The sequence below is a fragment of the Esox lucius genome, chromosome 8, assembly GCF_011004845.1.
Source record: "Esox lucius isolate fEsoLuc1 chromosome 8, fEsoLuc1.pri, whole genome shotgun sequence".
In the NCBI taxonomy this organism is placed as follows: Eukaryota; Metazoa; Chordata; class Actinopteri; order Esociformes; family Esocidae; genus Esox; species Esox lucius.
The window spans coordinates 14,242,787-14,258,858 of record NC_047576.1 but is presented as its reverse complement, the minus strand read 5'-3'; the positions used below and the strand labels follow the sequence as shown (position 1 = coordinate 14,258,858).

General features: G+C 48.6%; 1 protein-coding gene across 3 annotated transcripts in view; it reads right to left on the bottom strand.

Moving 5' to 3' along the window:
* Window positions 1-317: 317 nt before the first annotated feature.
* Window positions 318-16,072, bottom strand: part of notch2 (notch receptor 2) — a 52,736-nt gene continuing 36,981 nt past the window's right edge. The window contains exons 8-34 of one of the 3 annotated variants that reach the window (XM_020049094.3): window positions 15,787-15,972; window positions 15,580-15,693; window positions 15,380-15,493; window positions 15,022-15,255; window positions 14,132-14,242; window positions 13,844-14,036; window positions 13,114-13,259; window positions 12,887-13,000; window positions 12,650-12,769; window positions 12,398-12,550; window positions 10,918-11,146; window positions 10,455-10,656; window positions 9,967-10,120; window positions 9,675-9,859; window positions 9,446-9,578; window positions 9,069-9,320; window positions 8,862-8,974; window positions 7,920-8,443; window positions 7,394-7,747; window positions 7,149-7,291; window positions 6,764-6,974; window positions 6,467-6,572; window positions 6,185-6,338; window positions 5,744-6,063; window positions 5,514-5,661; window positions 4,457-4,554; window positions 318-3,851 (exon numbers count right to left, since the gene is read on the bottom strand). In XM_020049094.3, the coding sequence (XP_019904653.3) occupies window positions 2,460-3,851; window positions 4,457-4,554; window positions 5,514-5,661; window positions 5,744-6,063; window positions 6,185-6,338; window positions 6,467-6,572; window positions 6,764-6,974; window positions 7,149-7,291; window positions 7,394-7,747; window positions 7,920-8,443; window positions 8,862-8,974; window positions 9,069-9,320; window positions 9,446-9,578; window positions 9,675-9,859; window positions 9,967-10,120; window positions 10,455-10,656; window positions 10,918-11,146; window positions 12,398-12,550; window positions 12,650-12,769; window positions 12,887-13,000; window positions 13,114-13,259; window positions 13,844-14,036; window positions 14,132-14,242; window positions 15,022-15,255; window positions 15,380-15,493; window positions 15,580-15,693; window positions 15,787-15,972 (6,203 nt within the window). In that variant the 3' untranslated portion in view covers window positions 318-2,459. The remainder of the gene's footprint in view (window positions 3,852-4,456; window positions 4,555-5,513; window positions 5,662-5,743; window positions 6,064-6,184; window positions 6,339-6,466; window positions 6,573-6,763; window positions 6,975-7,148; window positions 7,292-7,393; window positions 7,748-7,919; window positions 8,444-8,861; window positions 8,975-9,068; window positions 9,321-9,445; window positions 9,579-9,674; window positions 9,860-9,966; window positions 10,121-10,454; window positions 10,657-10,917; window positions 11,147-12,397; window positions 12,551-12,649; window positions 12,770-12,886; window positions 13,001-13,113; window positions 13,260-13,843; window positions 14,037-14,131; window positions 14,243-15,021; window positions 15,256-15,379; window positions 15,494-15,579; window positions 15,694-15,786; window positions 15,973-16,072) is intronic. The other 2 variants (XM_020049095.3, XM_010871806.5) reach the window with 2 other exon arrangements.

Here is a 16,072-nt window from a genome sequence, read left to right as displayed (position 1 = left end):
CATGGGACCATGCTACATCTAAAAATGTATCTCTTAACAAAATCATTCTAATATGCTTTTAAGGAAAATATAACTTTAAATCAGCTTTGAGGCAAATGTGCTTTACATCCTGTGTGGTTCTATTGGGTTTGATTCCACAGAGACAACATACACATTGTAAACACACTCAGTGTATTGACTAGTTAAAGCTGTCTGCAAAGCAACCTAATTCCAGTATGTTGCATATTGCTTTCTGTGAATGGTTGCAATGCATTGATGCTACTCAAAGAACAAATACTTTGAATGACCATGTAATAATGACATGCACAGTAGGCTGATGGATCTAAAAAGTTTGACTTTATTTACGTATATAATATGCACTTGATCATTTGTTTGGTTTATTTCAATCAGACAGGCTCTGTTTGTTCTGTATAAACAGGCATCTTCTACACAAATGAGGGACACTACTTCATATTACAAGTATATATGGTTAACAGAAAAAGATACAAAAAATATTTATATACAACACATAAAAATTGCCTTGCATAACATGAGGCATTTAAGTGTAAATACCATGAGCTCTGTGGATTTGATCGTAATATGGATGGATGACTCAAAAGGCCTAGTCCAAAAGACAGGACACCAGAAGATATTTTTAATGGGGTATATAATATTAAGTGCCAGGTAGTGGGAATGAGAAAAGACTTGGGGGATTTTAACATGTATTTGCTCATCAAGGCATTCACTAGATACTTTTAGCGTAGGGATAATGATTGACTGTATATGGGTTTTGCTCCGACCAAGCTTCTTTATTCACTGCAATAGAGTGTAACAATAATCCACTTCGATTAGAAAGCATGTCAAAATACAACATGTCCAATGTGAATATACAGTAATTTGCAATATGTTTTTGGCGAATTAGTCAATTTGGTCTTGGGAGACATTGATGTTCCATTTAACAGTGCAAAATAGAAACGATCAATGATTGTCTGTAGTCACAGAGCAGTCATATCAGCCTGTGCTCACTGAGAAACATTAGGAAGAAAAAAATACTCATAATGCAAAACATATCCTAAAAATATTCAGACTTGGTTTATGAATCAGAAAACAATTAAAGGTGCACAAATACACTGATTGTAATTTAGCAACAAAAAAGTTGATTACATGATTTCGGGAGAAAAGAAACTGCAATTTCAAACAAAAAAGTACAACTTCAGAACCTCTTAAACTTTTGAGCAGTAATAATATAAAATAACAATTGTGATAGAATAGAATAATTATAACAGACTTAAAAGTTACAGGTAGAATAGTCACCTATCAGTTCTGCAACAGCAGGGGCAGGACATACTAATGTGTTTTTATGTAGGATTTAAAATTATGCCATACCATTTTTACGGTACCTCAACACTGAGCGTTTGTTTTTAAAGTGTCTTAACATTATAATAATGGTGTCCTTATTGTTGTCCGGGCACCATAGTGAAACACGCATGGTGCGAGAGACAATACATTTAATGTGTAATTTTATCAGTTGTTGTCTTTACTTCTATATTCATAACTGTACCATTTACATTAAAATGTTCCATAGCCCGGATACTTCTGATGGAATACCCTAGGCCTGCCTGACTTCCCTCCTTAGGCGGAGGTGTGGGACAGAGGCTACACTGTAACAGAGGCAACAATTAACAATATAGGACCTTACTGTATATGACAACTATGTACACCACAGTTTAGCTTAGAACCACACATTAAAAATAAGTACGTAACTGTATGTTTTTAGCTTGTGCGCATGCGTACCTTTCTAACCACACAACAACTACCCCTCAATCCGGCCCAGCACATCCTAATCACAAACATTGCATGATACAAACCCATAAGGCAGTTTTTGCTCAGCGAAAACAACTTAACATAAGTGAATGTGACCCATCATATAAAAAGTAGAGTTAATGTTCGATGAAACATTAGTACGTCCTTGGCAGGTCCAATACATTAAACAGTGAATGAAAGAAATGTTATGTTAAATGATCAAATATATGTCCTTCACAAACATCAATAATAAGGCTCAGCCCAAAGAAATATCCCAAGAGAGATGAAAACAAGATGCAGTTATCCAATGTCCATCTTGTCTTGGTGTCTTCTGGAACATTCAAGTTTCCCTAAATGACATGCACAATTACTGTTTGGCTGTGGTTCCTTGTTTGACTTCTGATGGTCCGTGACTTTCAAAATGTCCAAGGTACACCAAGAGTTTTTGGTTTTAGTTGGCAATACTCATGAAACTATATACACTATCCTTAAGTGCAAAACTGGAAGAAAAGCTGTGTAACAATGAAGTTTCAGTAAGCGATTACCTTGTCCAGAGACAATAAGATAACCAAACAAATGGTGAAAGAAATTATGGGTAAGAGTTTTTAAGCGTTGTAGTTTAACTACAAAGATCCACAAAGCTTTTAAAGAGTTGGGCGCTTTGAAAGAGTCGTTGTCTATGCAAACACTTGCATGTTGCCACGCTGAGGCTGCTGGGGGTTCTGTTGTGTCTGCTGGGACTGCGGCGGCACCTGCTCCGGAATGTGTGTGCGGCACGACGGTGGCAGTGCATGGGGGTTCCCCAGGGGGGTGGGGCTGGTGGTGACATCGGACCAGTCTGAGTTGGAGTGGGGGGAGGAGGAGGACCAGGGGTCAGGGGACTCGGGGGAGGGGGTGAGGTACGGGTGCTCGCTGGGCGGGTGAGCCGGGTGACCCGGGGTGGTGCCCTCCGAGCCAGCGGTGGCATAGCTGTGCTGAGAGGGAGGTGTCGGGTACTTATCCACAGGGCTCTGCATGGCCTGGTAGGGAGGGAGCTGCTGGCGGGACTGAGCATCCTGCATCATGCCCTGGCCGTGGGCCATGCTGTGGTGGTGAGGGACGCTGTGGGACAGGGTGTGCTGGAGGCTCATGTCCGGCATCTGGTACATCATGCCCTGGGTGCATTGCAGATGAGTGGGGCCCTGCTGAGAGTGGGCCTGAACCTGGTTTTGCCCCTGTGACTGCCCAGACTGGGGCTGCTTCAGCAGAGCCTGGCCGCCCCCCGGCGCCATCATCTGGAAGGTGACGATGGGAGGCAGCTGCTCGCGGCTCATGGTGACATTCATGGGGGTGAGCAGGCTTTGGCTGTGGTGCTGGGACAAGCCAGGGTGACCGTTGCCCATCTGCTGGGGGAGGAGGCCGAACATGTGGTTACTGTAGCCGGGCTTCAGGCCCACCCAGCTCTGCTGCTGGCCCAGCATGTGGCTGACGGGGGGCAGTAGGGGCCTGGACGTGGGGCTGCCCAGGAGAGGAGGAGAGTTGGCTGTGTTGGAGGCCCCGGCAACATCTCCTGTGTATGAGTGTGGGGACTCCAGGGAGTCAACGGGGGACATGGTGACGGAACTCTCTGGCAGCCCTCCTGCAGCTTTATTTCCGTTGCCACCGGGTCCTCCTACGACTCCCACGGCAGGCCCCTCTCCTATTGTAGGCTTCTTCCTCCGCTTGGCCTTCATGTCCTTCAGATCCTTGGCTGTGCTGCCGCCCACACCTCCCACCTTCCCCCCGCCCCGCCTGCTCTTCTTGCCCTGGGGCCCGGGACGCATGCCCATGTAACCTGCTCCGTTGCTCCCGCAGACCAGGGAGGAGTGCCCCCCTCCCCCACCCATGTGGTTGGGCCCGTTGTGAGGGCTGTGGACCAGGTTGTACTGGTCGAGCAGACGGACAATGTCATGGTGCATGCGCTCCTGTGCGGTGTCCCGGGGCAGCCTGTCCAGGTGGTCTGTGATGTCCCTATTAGAGTAGTGGTCAAGCAGAACCTGGGCTGCCTCAAAGCTACCCTCTCTGGCCGCAAGGAACAACGGGGTCTCCTCCTGGAAGAACAGGAGAAACAAGACATGAAGACATGTACAGAGCTAATGAAACTTAACACTAAACACAAAATATAGGACACAGTGCCTGTAGAAACTCTTCGCCCATTTAAACTCCTCCGTGTCATACAAAAAACATTTTTGTGTATATTTTCTTTACTCACCTACACATCATACTATGTATTTTTTTTAAGATTTCCAAACATAATTATGTATTAAGCTCTAATGATTCAAATGATTTCAGTTGAATTCAGCAGTCCCTCTAGGTTCCCTCTGTGAATTCCAAAGCAGACACTTAACCATGAGTACCAGCCCTGTAGCTGTAGTAAGTTGGGGAATATGTTCTCTTGTCAATACCCCTCTTTACTTATTTGTTCTTTAAAGCATCAAACAACTTGGTTTTATTAAAGCATGTGCCTCTTCATGGAGAAAATAATGTTTTACATTTCAGCTCGATTAGTCAGAGGTCAGTCAAATCTCAATTTATCAAAATACCTAAAATTCTTTTGGTCAGGGAAAACCCTAGTGTAAATACACCGCAGCTTGACTTCTGAATGACTTTTAAGATGGTTGTGCAACCTCAGATGGGGATATGAAATGATACACACCTTGTTGTCCTGCATATCTCTATTGGCTCCATTCTTCAGGAGCACCAGGGTGGCCTCCACATTGTTCACAGCAGCTGCCCAGTGCAGAGCAGATTTACCTGTGAGAGAGACAGATCACAGACAGAGAGAGAGACAAAGAGAGAGACAGATCAGAGACAGAGAGACAGAGAAAGAGAAAAATCAGAGACAGAGAGGGACAGATCAGAGACAGACAGATCAGCGACAGAGAGGGACAGATCAGAGACAGACAGATCAGCGACAGAGAGGGACAGATCAGAGACAGACAGATCAGCGACAGAGAGGGACAGATCAGAGACAGACAGATCAGAGACAGAGAGGGACAGATCAGAGAAAGAGAAACATCAGAGATAGAGAGGGACAGATCAGAGACAGACAGATCAGCGACAGAGAGGGACAGATCAGAGACAGACAGATCAGCGACAGAGAAGGACAGATCAGAGACAGACAGATCAGAGAAAGAGACAGATCAGAGACAGAGAGGGACAGATCCGAGACAGACAGATCAGCGACAGAGAGGGACAGATCAGAGACAGACAGATCAGCGACAGAGAGGGACAGATCAGAGACAGAAAGAGACAGAGATGGAGACAGATCAGAGAGAGCGACAGAGAGAGAGACAGATCAGAGACGGCGAATGAGACAGATCAGAGACAGAGACAGATTAAAGAGAAAGAGCAAGATCAGAGAAAGACAGATCGGAGACAGAGAGAGACAGAATAGAGACAGATCAGAGACAAATACAGAAATTGCTCTGTCAAGGCACAGACATTTGTTGTTTAAATGTGCAGGTTTTTTCAATGTTTGGTTTTTCACAGGCGGTTGGTTCCTAAGCAATGGCATGACCGAAATGCAAATAAGACTGCAATGTAAACTATGGAAACTGTGCAAAATATGAAACTGTATTGGTAATCCTTGCCCTGAATGACAAAATGGCTAAAATAACACACTTCAACAGTTCATATCAGTTTACCCAAACACATATCACACAGGGACAACCTGTGTATATACGCGTGTCTAAACAACGTCCTGTGCTCACCGTGGTCGTCCACGGCGTTGATGTCGGCGTGGCAGTGCACCAGTTCTTCCACCATGCCCTCCACGGCCAGCCTGGCAGCCAGGATCAGAGGGGTGGTTCCATCGTTCATCCTGGCATCCAGCTCCGTGGCCCGGTTACGGATCAGTATCTGAGAGGGCAACAGGGAGTGTTAAAAGTGCTGAGTGAGGGCGGCGCTGGCTGCAGCATTCTGCATCCTCCCAGCCTCTGACCTGGAACACTCCCTGGGCGTCGGCCGCCACGGCGGCATGCAGCGGGGTACGGCCCATGTTGTCGTGAGCGTTGGCGTCTGCCCCGGCATCCAGTAGCCTCTTGGCGGCGTCGGCCCGGGCGTAACGTGCGGCCAGGTGAAGCGCTGTTTCCCCCGTGCGGTCCGTCTGGGCCATGAGAGTGGCTCCCTGGGAAATGAGGTCGGAGATGACGTTGGGTCCAGGCTCGTCGCCTCCGCTCTCCTCCTCCTCCTCCGCCTGCAGACCACAGTCCGAAACGCCTCCGTTTCGTAGGGAGGCCAGCATCAGAGGGGTGAAGCCGTCTGGAAGACAATGTGGTTGTTTGGTCAGTCAAAAAAAGGACCCAGTTAGGACAAGGCCGTCGCTTGTCAGTCATAGCTGCCTGCTCTTGATTTCTACCAATCTGCATCATCTTAACCCTACCTGGTCCTTTCACGTTGACATCCAGGCAGTGTTCGTCCAGATCAGGCTGTGGTGGGGTCAGAGAGCTGTCGGCGGCCTTGTGGTGCTGCAGGGTCCACTCTCGTCGGTCCACTCCTCCATCCACTTCCAGGGGCAGCAGGGGCTTGTCCTCAGTCTGGGAACGGGGACACAAAGGGCGGGCCACACATGCTTTACACACTGACTATATGACCTTGTGTTCGGTTGCTGGCAACTGATTCTGACTCGACTTGCAACAAAAGCTCCTCTTTTCTGCTTCCTCACCCGTGGTTTCTTGGACGTGGCCTCCTCATCCATCCACCTCTGGCTGCCATCCATCATCACTCCATCCTGGGTCTTGAAGTTCCTACAGGGAGGAGCGGAGGTCAGTCTATGGATCAGGAGAATGAGGCCCTACATTACAGATCACTTGTCTGAGGTCAGTACCAGCCTGAATCTATTACCTAGTACAGAGGTACAAGTTTTCTTCAATTCCCTGTATAGTACAGTCGTAATATATATACATATACTATTATTCGTTTATTTTAAGTGCATGTCAGGCTCTATCTTTTCTCCACTCACTTCATGCCAAAGTCATCCTGGCCCACGGGCTCCCTTCTCTTGTCATCCTTCCTGGCCAAGAAACCATCAGGGAGCCAGAGGGAGCCGTGTTTACGTTTGCGCTTGGCGGCCAGCACGCCCAGCACTAGGATGAGAAGGATGATGACGGCTGCTCCTACGGCCAGGTACAGCAGGTAGGGGGGCTTCACGCGGCCGGGGCCAACTGGAGGACCAAGAGGGGTAGGACATGGGACTCTTAACTGGGTAACACAGCCTGAAATATGCCCTAAACCCAAGGCAATCAAACAGTAACCAGGCATTTTGGTAAGGATATGTTACTAGAGACACAGTGGAGGGCTGAAGTAACAGAATAACAGCGGTTAGAGGACAGAAGAGAGTGACTCACTGTGAACAGAGATCACCGGGTAGCGGAGAGATGACTTCAGGAACTCGGCGGCGATGAAGGATGCAGCCAGCTCTGTGTTGGAGATGCAGTCCGAGGAGGTCTGAGCACACTCACGGTTATCAATCTCCAGGTGCACTGTGGACCTGCAACAAACACAACTCCGGTTAGGTACGTCCCAACATAGAGGAATATACACACTTCATATTATCCAGCAGAGAAAGACCGAATAGAAGACATCTCCTTACCCTATGACCTCCTTGTCCAGCTCCCGCTTCCCTCTATGTTTCATCGTAGCCGACTGTCCTTCCCTGTCATTGTTCTGCTCCAGGCCGTAATATGGATACACCATGGGCTTTAGCTGGGCGTCCTTTCTGACATTGAGGTTGGTGTGCAGGATTTTTCCCAAAGAACGCAGGAAGCCTCGGAGGTCTCTCAACAGCTCCTCGGGAACCAGTAACACCACAATGACCAGCGTGCCTTCAGCCACCTTAGAGGGGGTGTCCGCAGAGCAGTCCAGGCCGTCCCAGCCACAGGCCTCCGTGTTACAGCTTTCGTCACATTTCCCATTGAGATAGTGGTCTGCACAATAAACCTCATATCTGAAGACGGGACAGGGAGGTCAGAAGGGCAGTCAGAAGACAACATGTTATGGGTTGAAAAGCTTTCAAACAATCTTTTATTTGATTAATTGACTAAAAGTTCACATCTCTGACAAAGCGTAAATGCAGTACATGTTGAAGGGTATTCCTTTTCCCCAACCCTTGGCCTTACGTGCAGGACTTGGTGCTCTCTTGGCACTCGAAGCTGTCGAAGAGGCAGCCCGAGTTGTCACACTCATGGTCACAGCGGTTGTTGTGGAACAGCTCCCAGCAAGGCACCGGGGCGGTGCAGTTCGCCCACGGCTGGCGCCAGTGGAGGGAACAGTCCCCTCCATCCCACTGGCACTCATGGTTGTTGCACAGCTGGTCACACACCTTGTCCCCAGACTGCTGCTCACACGCTGCGTATGGGCAGGACGGGGTCGGGTTGACACTCTCACAGTGGCGGCCTGAGAAGTAGGTGGGGCAGCGACAGCTGTACTGAAAGGGGTAGTGTGGGTCTGGCATACAGGTGCCTCCGTTCAGACAGGGCTGGTTCTGGCAGCTCTGGACCTTCTCGCAGTGCTGACCACTGAAGCCTGGCTGGCAGCGGCAGTGCAGATGACCACTCTGGGACTGACATTCCCCTCCGTTCTGGCAGTGCAGCTTGGCACAGTTGTACCCCTCCAACTCGCCACAGTTGAATCCGGTGAAGCCCTGAGCGAGGGAACAAAACGTAAAGGTGTCAGATATCTGAACTGACAGAAGCCTTAGTTTAACAGGCATATCATGCATTCATAACATGTATAACATATACAGATGTTCCTGAAGTTCACTTATTATGAAACCTGTCGGAATCAACAACGTTTGGTCTCTTCCTAGAACACTGTTGTTCTACAGTACCTGAACTATGTTGTCTCACCCTCTGAAGCAAGTTAGAGAATAAGGAAAAGAGGGTTAGGAAAGCTAGCAAATAGAGAAAGAATAGACTTAGCCACTTGAAACCTACATTAGAGCTATGTAACAATGTCATACTGCACAATGCAATTTCAATGCAGTTTGAAGAACATTCAAAACAAAAGGCAGAAACCAACAGAACAAACACTGGACAGAAGAAAAAGGCCAGAGGACTTACTGGCTGACAGATGCATGTGTATCCGTGTACTGAGCTGGTGTTCATGGAGCAAGTACCACTGTTGTGGCACGGCTTAGACTGGCACAGGTCCACCATGGATTCACAGTGGCGTCCTAGGAGAGACAGCGGTGAGGTTATGGCACAGTATCACCACGCCGTTGCTGTTTTAAACAAGCCGGGCTCTTCTGGTCTGACAGTGTGCTGTACCTGTGTATCCCAGGTGACAGTGACATTGGTAGTCATTGGCTAGCTGAACACAGTCCAGGCTTCCGGGGGAGTGGCAGGGTACGGACAGGCACTCGTTGATGTCCCCCTCACAGCGTTCCCCGGCGAAGCCAGGGAGACAGGAGCAGGTAAAGCGGCCGACACCATCCACACACTGACCGCCGTTCAGGCAGTGAGGCTCCCTGTAGCCGGGCTTGGGAGCGCAGTCGTCCAGGTTGACTTCACACTGAACTCCTGGAGAACAGGACAGGAGGAGGACAAAAGCAGCAGGAAAAGGCACCCGTGGGAGAAATATGTTTAAAACCCATGGGCAGAAAATGAAGAGGGAATAACAAGAACGGGCCCGCGTGCCTGGTTACCTTGCGTGCCCGGGGGACAGGCGCAGGAGAAACGGTTGATGAGGTCGATGCAGGTCCCTCCGTGGCGACAGGGGTTAGAGTGGCACTCATTCACGTCATATTCGCAGTTCACCCCCTGGAAACCAGCCTTGCACTGAAACAGGAAGACACTCTGTTAGGTGTCTCCCAGGGGTAGGGGTGGTATAATACATGAAGAACACACACACACACACTCACGCGCGTTACTTACAGTGCACTCGTATGTGCCCTGGTAGTCTATGCAGGTGGCCCCGTTCTGGCAGGGGTTGGACAGGCACTCGTCCACAGTTTCCTCACAGTAGCTGCCCGTGTAGCCCAGCTGGCACTGACACTGGTGGGCCTTACCCACGTTCACACAGCGACCGGAGTTCTTGCACACATTCTCCACTCCGATACCTGGACAGAGACGCATACAACATACGGTTTACATGCCTTCGTATCATTGGACGCCTTTGGATTCAGCCTTCTGCCCATGGGAACCGGTAACGGTAGAGGGTGCTCACCTTTCCGCGCGGCGTAGTCCCGACAGGACATGTCGGGCACGTCACAGTAGAGGCCCGTCCAGCCATCAAGACAGCGACATGACCAGGTGGTCTCTGACTGGGAACAGACGCCCCCGTTCTTGCACAGAGGCTGGCTACACAGGTTCACGTAGTTCTGATAGGAATGGAAATTATGGTATTGATTTTCGAATGAAGAACCACACGAAAAGAGGTAAGGATGAGCTTTTCAGTTTGAACCCCATATTAAGCACTTACACCCTTTTTCTCCCCATCTCTCCTGCTCTCTCTCCTGCCCTCTCTCCTGCCCTCTCTCCTGCTCTCTCTCCTGCTCTCTCTCCTGCCCTCTCCTGCTTTCTCTCCTGCTCTCTCTCCTGCTCTCTCTCCTGCTCTCTCTCCTGCCCTCTCTCCTGCTCTCTCTCCTGCTCTCTCTCCTGCTCTCTCTCCTGCTCTCTCTCCTGTTCTCTCTCCTGCCCACTCTCTGTCTCTACCTGGCAGTTGTGTCCATTGTATCCCACAGGACAGGTGCAACGGTAGGATCCCAGGCCATCAGTGCAGGTCCCTCCATTCTTACAGGGCTGAGAGTCGCACTCATTCTGCTCGTACTGACAGAAGGTCCCGTTGAAACCAGGACGACAGCGGCATGAGAACGTGTTGATATCGTCAACACAGGTCCCATTATTCAGACACAAACTAGTGGGAACAAAGGAAATAAGAAAAGGATTAAAAGGATGTGGTCATGTATGATGGAATGTCAGGTATAGATCAGATGTAGATATAGATCAGACAGATAGGAAGCCCTTTCACATTGAAATAGATTTCACTTCTATGCATCTAAATACATTCCAGTACAAAAGTACACTCATATCAACAAGGACACTAATCGAAGAATAAATGCATGACTTGAAACACTTCAACATAATTACAGCACATATAAAGTCCTTTGTAACCCACCTCTCAGTGCATTCTGGTATGTTGTGTTCGCAGTGCATTCCATCAAAACCTGGTTGGCACTCACAGACAAAGCTGTTGACATAGTCCCGGCACACAGCTCCGTTCCAGCACGGCTTGCTGGCACATTCATCCACCTCCGCCTCACAGCGCTCACCTTGGAACCCTGGCCGGCAGTCACAGAAGAACCCTCCCACTTGGTCCACACAGGAACCGCCGTTTAGACACGGATCTGAGGGAGTAATGAACAGTCAGACAACACCTACACTGGAAGATGTCCACCACTCTGTCTACATCATTGACATATTATTTTACCCACTGGTCAAAACAAGTGTTCTTCATTGGCCTTCACTGACTACTGTTTGTAAAGATGGATACAATCGCTCTGCAAAACAATATTCTTTGAGTCAACATAACAATATACTAATGGAGTGTATAATATGCTGCGTGTCTGTACTAGAAAGAATACATCTCTTCTAGCAGTGGGAATACGTCAGTACCGGCAGTATGAATACATCCATGCTAGCAGTATGAATACCTCAGTACCAGCAGTGTTAATACAGCTGTGCTAGCAGTGGGAATACATCAATACCAGCAGTGTTAATAGATCAGTGCTAGCAGTATGAATATGTCAGTACCAGCAGTGTTACTACATTTGTGCTAGCAGTTTGAATACATCTGTGCTAGCAGTGGGAATATATCAATACCAGCAGTGTTAATACATCTGTGCTAGCAGTGTGAATACATCTGTGCTAGCAGTGTGAATACATCTGTGCTAGCAGTGTGAATACATCTGTGCTTGCAGTGGGAATACATCAGTACCAGCAGTGTTAATACATCTGTGCTAGCTGTGTGAATATGTCAGTACCAGCAGTGTTAATACAGCTGTGCTAGCAGTGCAAATAAGTCAGTACCAGCAATGTTAATATATCTGTGCTAGCAGTGTGAATACATCAGTACCAGCAGTGTTAATACATCCGTGCTAGCAGTATGAATAAGTCAGCACCAGCAGTGTTAATACATCTGTGCTAGCAGTGTGAATACATCAGCACCAGCAGTGTTAATACATCCGTGCTAGCAGTATGAATAAGTCAGCACCAGCAGTGTTAATACATCTGTGCTAGCAGTGTGAATACATCAGCACCAGCAGTGTTAATACATCTGTGCTAGCAGTGTGAATACATCAGCACCAGCAGTGTGAATACATCTGTGCTAGCAGTGTGAATACGTCAGCACCAGCAGTGTGAATACATCTGTGCTAGCAGTGTGAATACGTCAGCACCAGCAGTGTTTATACATCTGTGCTAGCAGTGTGAATACGTCAGCACCAGCAGTGTTTATACATCTGTGCTAGCAGTGTGAATACGTCAGCACCAGCAGTGTTTATACATTTGTGCTAGCAGTGTGAATACGTCAGCACCAGCAGTGTTTATACATCTGTGCTAGCAGTGTGAGGGGGCACAACAGCTGGTTGATAACTTACTTGGAGAACAGTCATCAATGTTGGTCTGGCAGTTGTGACCACTGTAGCCTGGCTTGCACTTGCACTTGTAGCTGCCCTGGTTGTTAATGCATTGGGCCCAGTTCTGACACGGGTTCTGACTGCACTCATTCACATCCTCAGTGCAGCGGGGACCTGTTCACAAACACACCGTTTTGAATGAGCATCAACACAAACACTGAATGTTACAGCATCCGGCCCCACATGCACTCACACCCCCCAGTCAGTACCCACCTTGCCAACCATTGGGACAGCGACAGGTGTAAGAAGTGTAGTCTGAGGTGGGCTGACAGACACCTCCCATTTCACATGGATGAGAGGCGCAGGGAACTAGCTCCTCCAAACAGTGCTTTCCTGGATACACACATTAGGAATATTGTTCATTTCAAAAAGTGCTGGTTTATATAGTCTCCATGAACCCCAGGCCAGGCAATGTCCCGGACAGTTCAGCAGTGTGGATGGGGTTGCTACCTGAGTAAGGTGGGGCACACAGGCAGGTGAAGCTGTTGACCTCATCCACACAGCTTCCATGGTTCCCGCACGGGCTTGAGGCACACTCGTCTATGTTGACCTCACAGTTCAAACCTGAGGGGGGAGGAAGGGACACGGCTGAGTATTCACATAAACCGTAGACGGGAAAAACGTTTCACAGGATGGTCCGTATATAAATGTAGTGTGAATAAAACCCTGATTTGGACCTGTGAATCCAGGACGACAATGGCAGACGTATCCGTTGTGTCTGTCCACACAGGTCCCGCTGTGCTGACATGGACTGGACTGGCACTCATCCTGCTCCTGGTCACAGTGCTGCCCCACCCAGCCAGCCTGGCACTCGCAGCGGTACCTACATGTTACCCAGGGTTAGTGACACAGAATAACCTACAGCGGGGATTTGTCCCACTCTGCGTTCGACACCAGGAAGGCTACATGACTTCATGGCCTCAGCTAACCAAACGGAATAGTTTCAACATTTCAATATAACCTGCCATAATGAATGTCAGTGGGGAGGAAAAAGTTTAACTCCAGAAAAGGAAAGCGAGGAGGAGAGAGATACAAAGATAAAGTGAGGAGGTGTGAGATATGGAGATAAAGTGAGGAGGAGGAGAGACATGGATAAAGCGAGGAGGAAGATATGGAGATGAAGCGATAAGGAGGTGAGCAATATGGAGATAAAGTGATGAGGAGGAGAGAGATATGGAGATAAAGCCATGAGGAGGAGAGAGATATGGAGATAAAGCCATGAGGAGGAGAGAGATATGGATATAAAGCCATGAGGAGGAGAGAGATATGGAGATAAAGCCATGAGGAGGAGAGAGATATGGATATAAAGCCATGAGGAGGAGAGAGATATGGAGATAAAGCCATGAGGAGTAGAGAGATATGGAGATAAAGCCACGAGGAGGAGAGAGATATGGAGATAAAGTGTACCCGCTCAGCTGCTCAACACAGTCTCCGTGAACACAGTGCTGGAGGGCACAGTGGTCTGGGCCGGAGTGGCACAGAGGGCCGTGGGTGCCAGGCGGACACAGGCAGACAAAGCTGTTCACCTTGTCCACACAGGTACCTCCGCTCATACATGGACCCGAGTTACACTCGTTGATATCCACGTCACATTTTGCACCTGAGAGAGAAGGAAGTCAGTTGTTCATTCATTCACAGGTAGAATCAAGTAAGCAGTGCAAATAACTACATGGAGTAGAGGGAGACTATGTTTACCTGTGTATCCCGGAGCACAGACACACTTGTACTCATCGATTCCATCCTGGCACGTTCCATACTCACAGGGGTTGCCAGCACAGTCATCTGCATTGATCTCACAGTTCACCCCTGTCAAGAAAAACACGATATACCATCTAATTTACAGTTGAATGTAGGAAAGGAAGGACAAAAGTATACATTTCATGCCTTTAAGACTAAGCCGTTACGGGTGAGAACATATGCTAATGCCAAAACATTTAAACGTGAAAAGGCATTCCATTACTACGGGTAGCTGTAGTTCTAATGTCCTCCACTGGGGGGAGCAGTGGACTAACCGGCAGTGTTCTAAGCACAGTAGAAAGAGCTGAGTTGAGCAAATGAAAGTGTGACCTGAAATAACGTTTGGGAGTGTGTGTATGAGTGTGTGTATGAGTGTGTGTATGAGTGTGTGTATGAGTGTGTGTGCACCGTTGGGTTTAACTACATAAACTAGGATGAAAACGGCTCTAAACTGTGGTTAAACCAGGCAGGTGTGAACAATTTGAAGATTGTCCCTGTCCCCATTTTGAAAAGGCACTGTCTGCTGTTCTAGGTTTAGGGTCAAAGTTAAGTCTGGTTAGGGTTAGAATTAAGGTTTTTGTGAGGATTTATGGTTAGGTTCAGCCTTAAGGTAAGGTAATTCGGGTTATGACTAGGATAAGTAAAAAAAATAAAATATATATGCATTGTAGAAACAATGTCTGGCATTTGCATTCTTTAATGTACTGAGACAGAACGGAAAAAGTACAGAGATATCGCTGATAAAGAAAAAGGCATGTTTTTTCGGCAGTAGATAGTGACAACCACAAAACTTCCCTTTTATATTTTAAGTAATAAGGATATTCTACCCATTCTATGCCTCTGCTCACCTGAGGTGCCGGGCTGACAGTTGCACTGGTACATGTTGACCCGGTCGATGCAGCGGCCACGGTTCTGGCACGGGTTGCTGTTGCACTCCATGACCTGGATGTTGCAGATGGAGCCAGTGTAACCGGGGTCGCAGTCGCAGGAGAAGGTGTCGATGCCGTCCCGACACACCCCGTGGTGACACGGCTCCGGGTCACAGTCATCTGTGTTCTCCTTACACAGCAGGCCTGAGAAGCCTGGGGAGAAGAACCGCGCGATGAGCAATGAGAGGCAGCGCAGGACAGCTTCCGTTTTGGAAAGGCGGGTTTTTGAAAGGCAAGGCGGGGTCTTGAGGTTGAGACGGTGCCGGCGGACTCGTACCTTCAGCGCATTCACACTCGTAGCCGTTGGGTCGGTCGATGCACTTGGCCCCGTTGAGACACGGCGTACTGGAACACTCGTCGATGTCAATCTGACACATCTCCCCACTGAATCCTTGAGGTCGGGGACAGAACTGGGTGTTAATTGGTGTGGTGACACGCGTTCCGAAGCACTTTAAGGAGCTGCGTTTCGTTACAGACCTAAAGGACACTGGCAGACGTAGCGTTTGACTTGATCCAGACACGTCCCCTGGTTCAGACATGGAGAGCTGGCACACTCGTTGATGTCAAACTCACAGTGCGTTCCCTCAAAGCCTAAAAACAGAAAGACGATGTTACGTGTGTGTGTGTGTGTGTGTGTGCGTGCGTGTGTGTGTGCGTGTCAGAAAGATGCAGTCTTAAACCCACCTTCCATACAGATGCAGCTGTAGTCTCCGATGCGGTCCAGGCATGTGCCATCGTTCTGACAGGGGCTGGACGCACATTCATTGACGTCGGTCTCGCAGCGCGGCCCCCCATAACCTCTGGCACAGTTACAGGTGAACGAGCCATCCGTGTTCACACACACTCCCCCATGCTCACAGGGGTTTGGACCTTAGGGGAGACATAACCAAGGTTAGCCGAAGAGGACCACGCAAACCTAAGGACCCAACCGATGACCAGTGTTATTGCCCAAAAACCCCAGTGTCGGGAC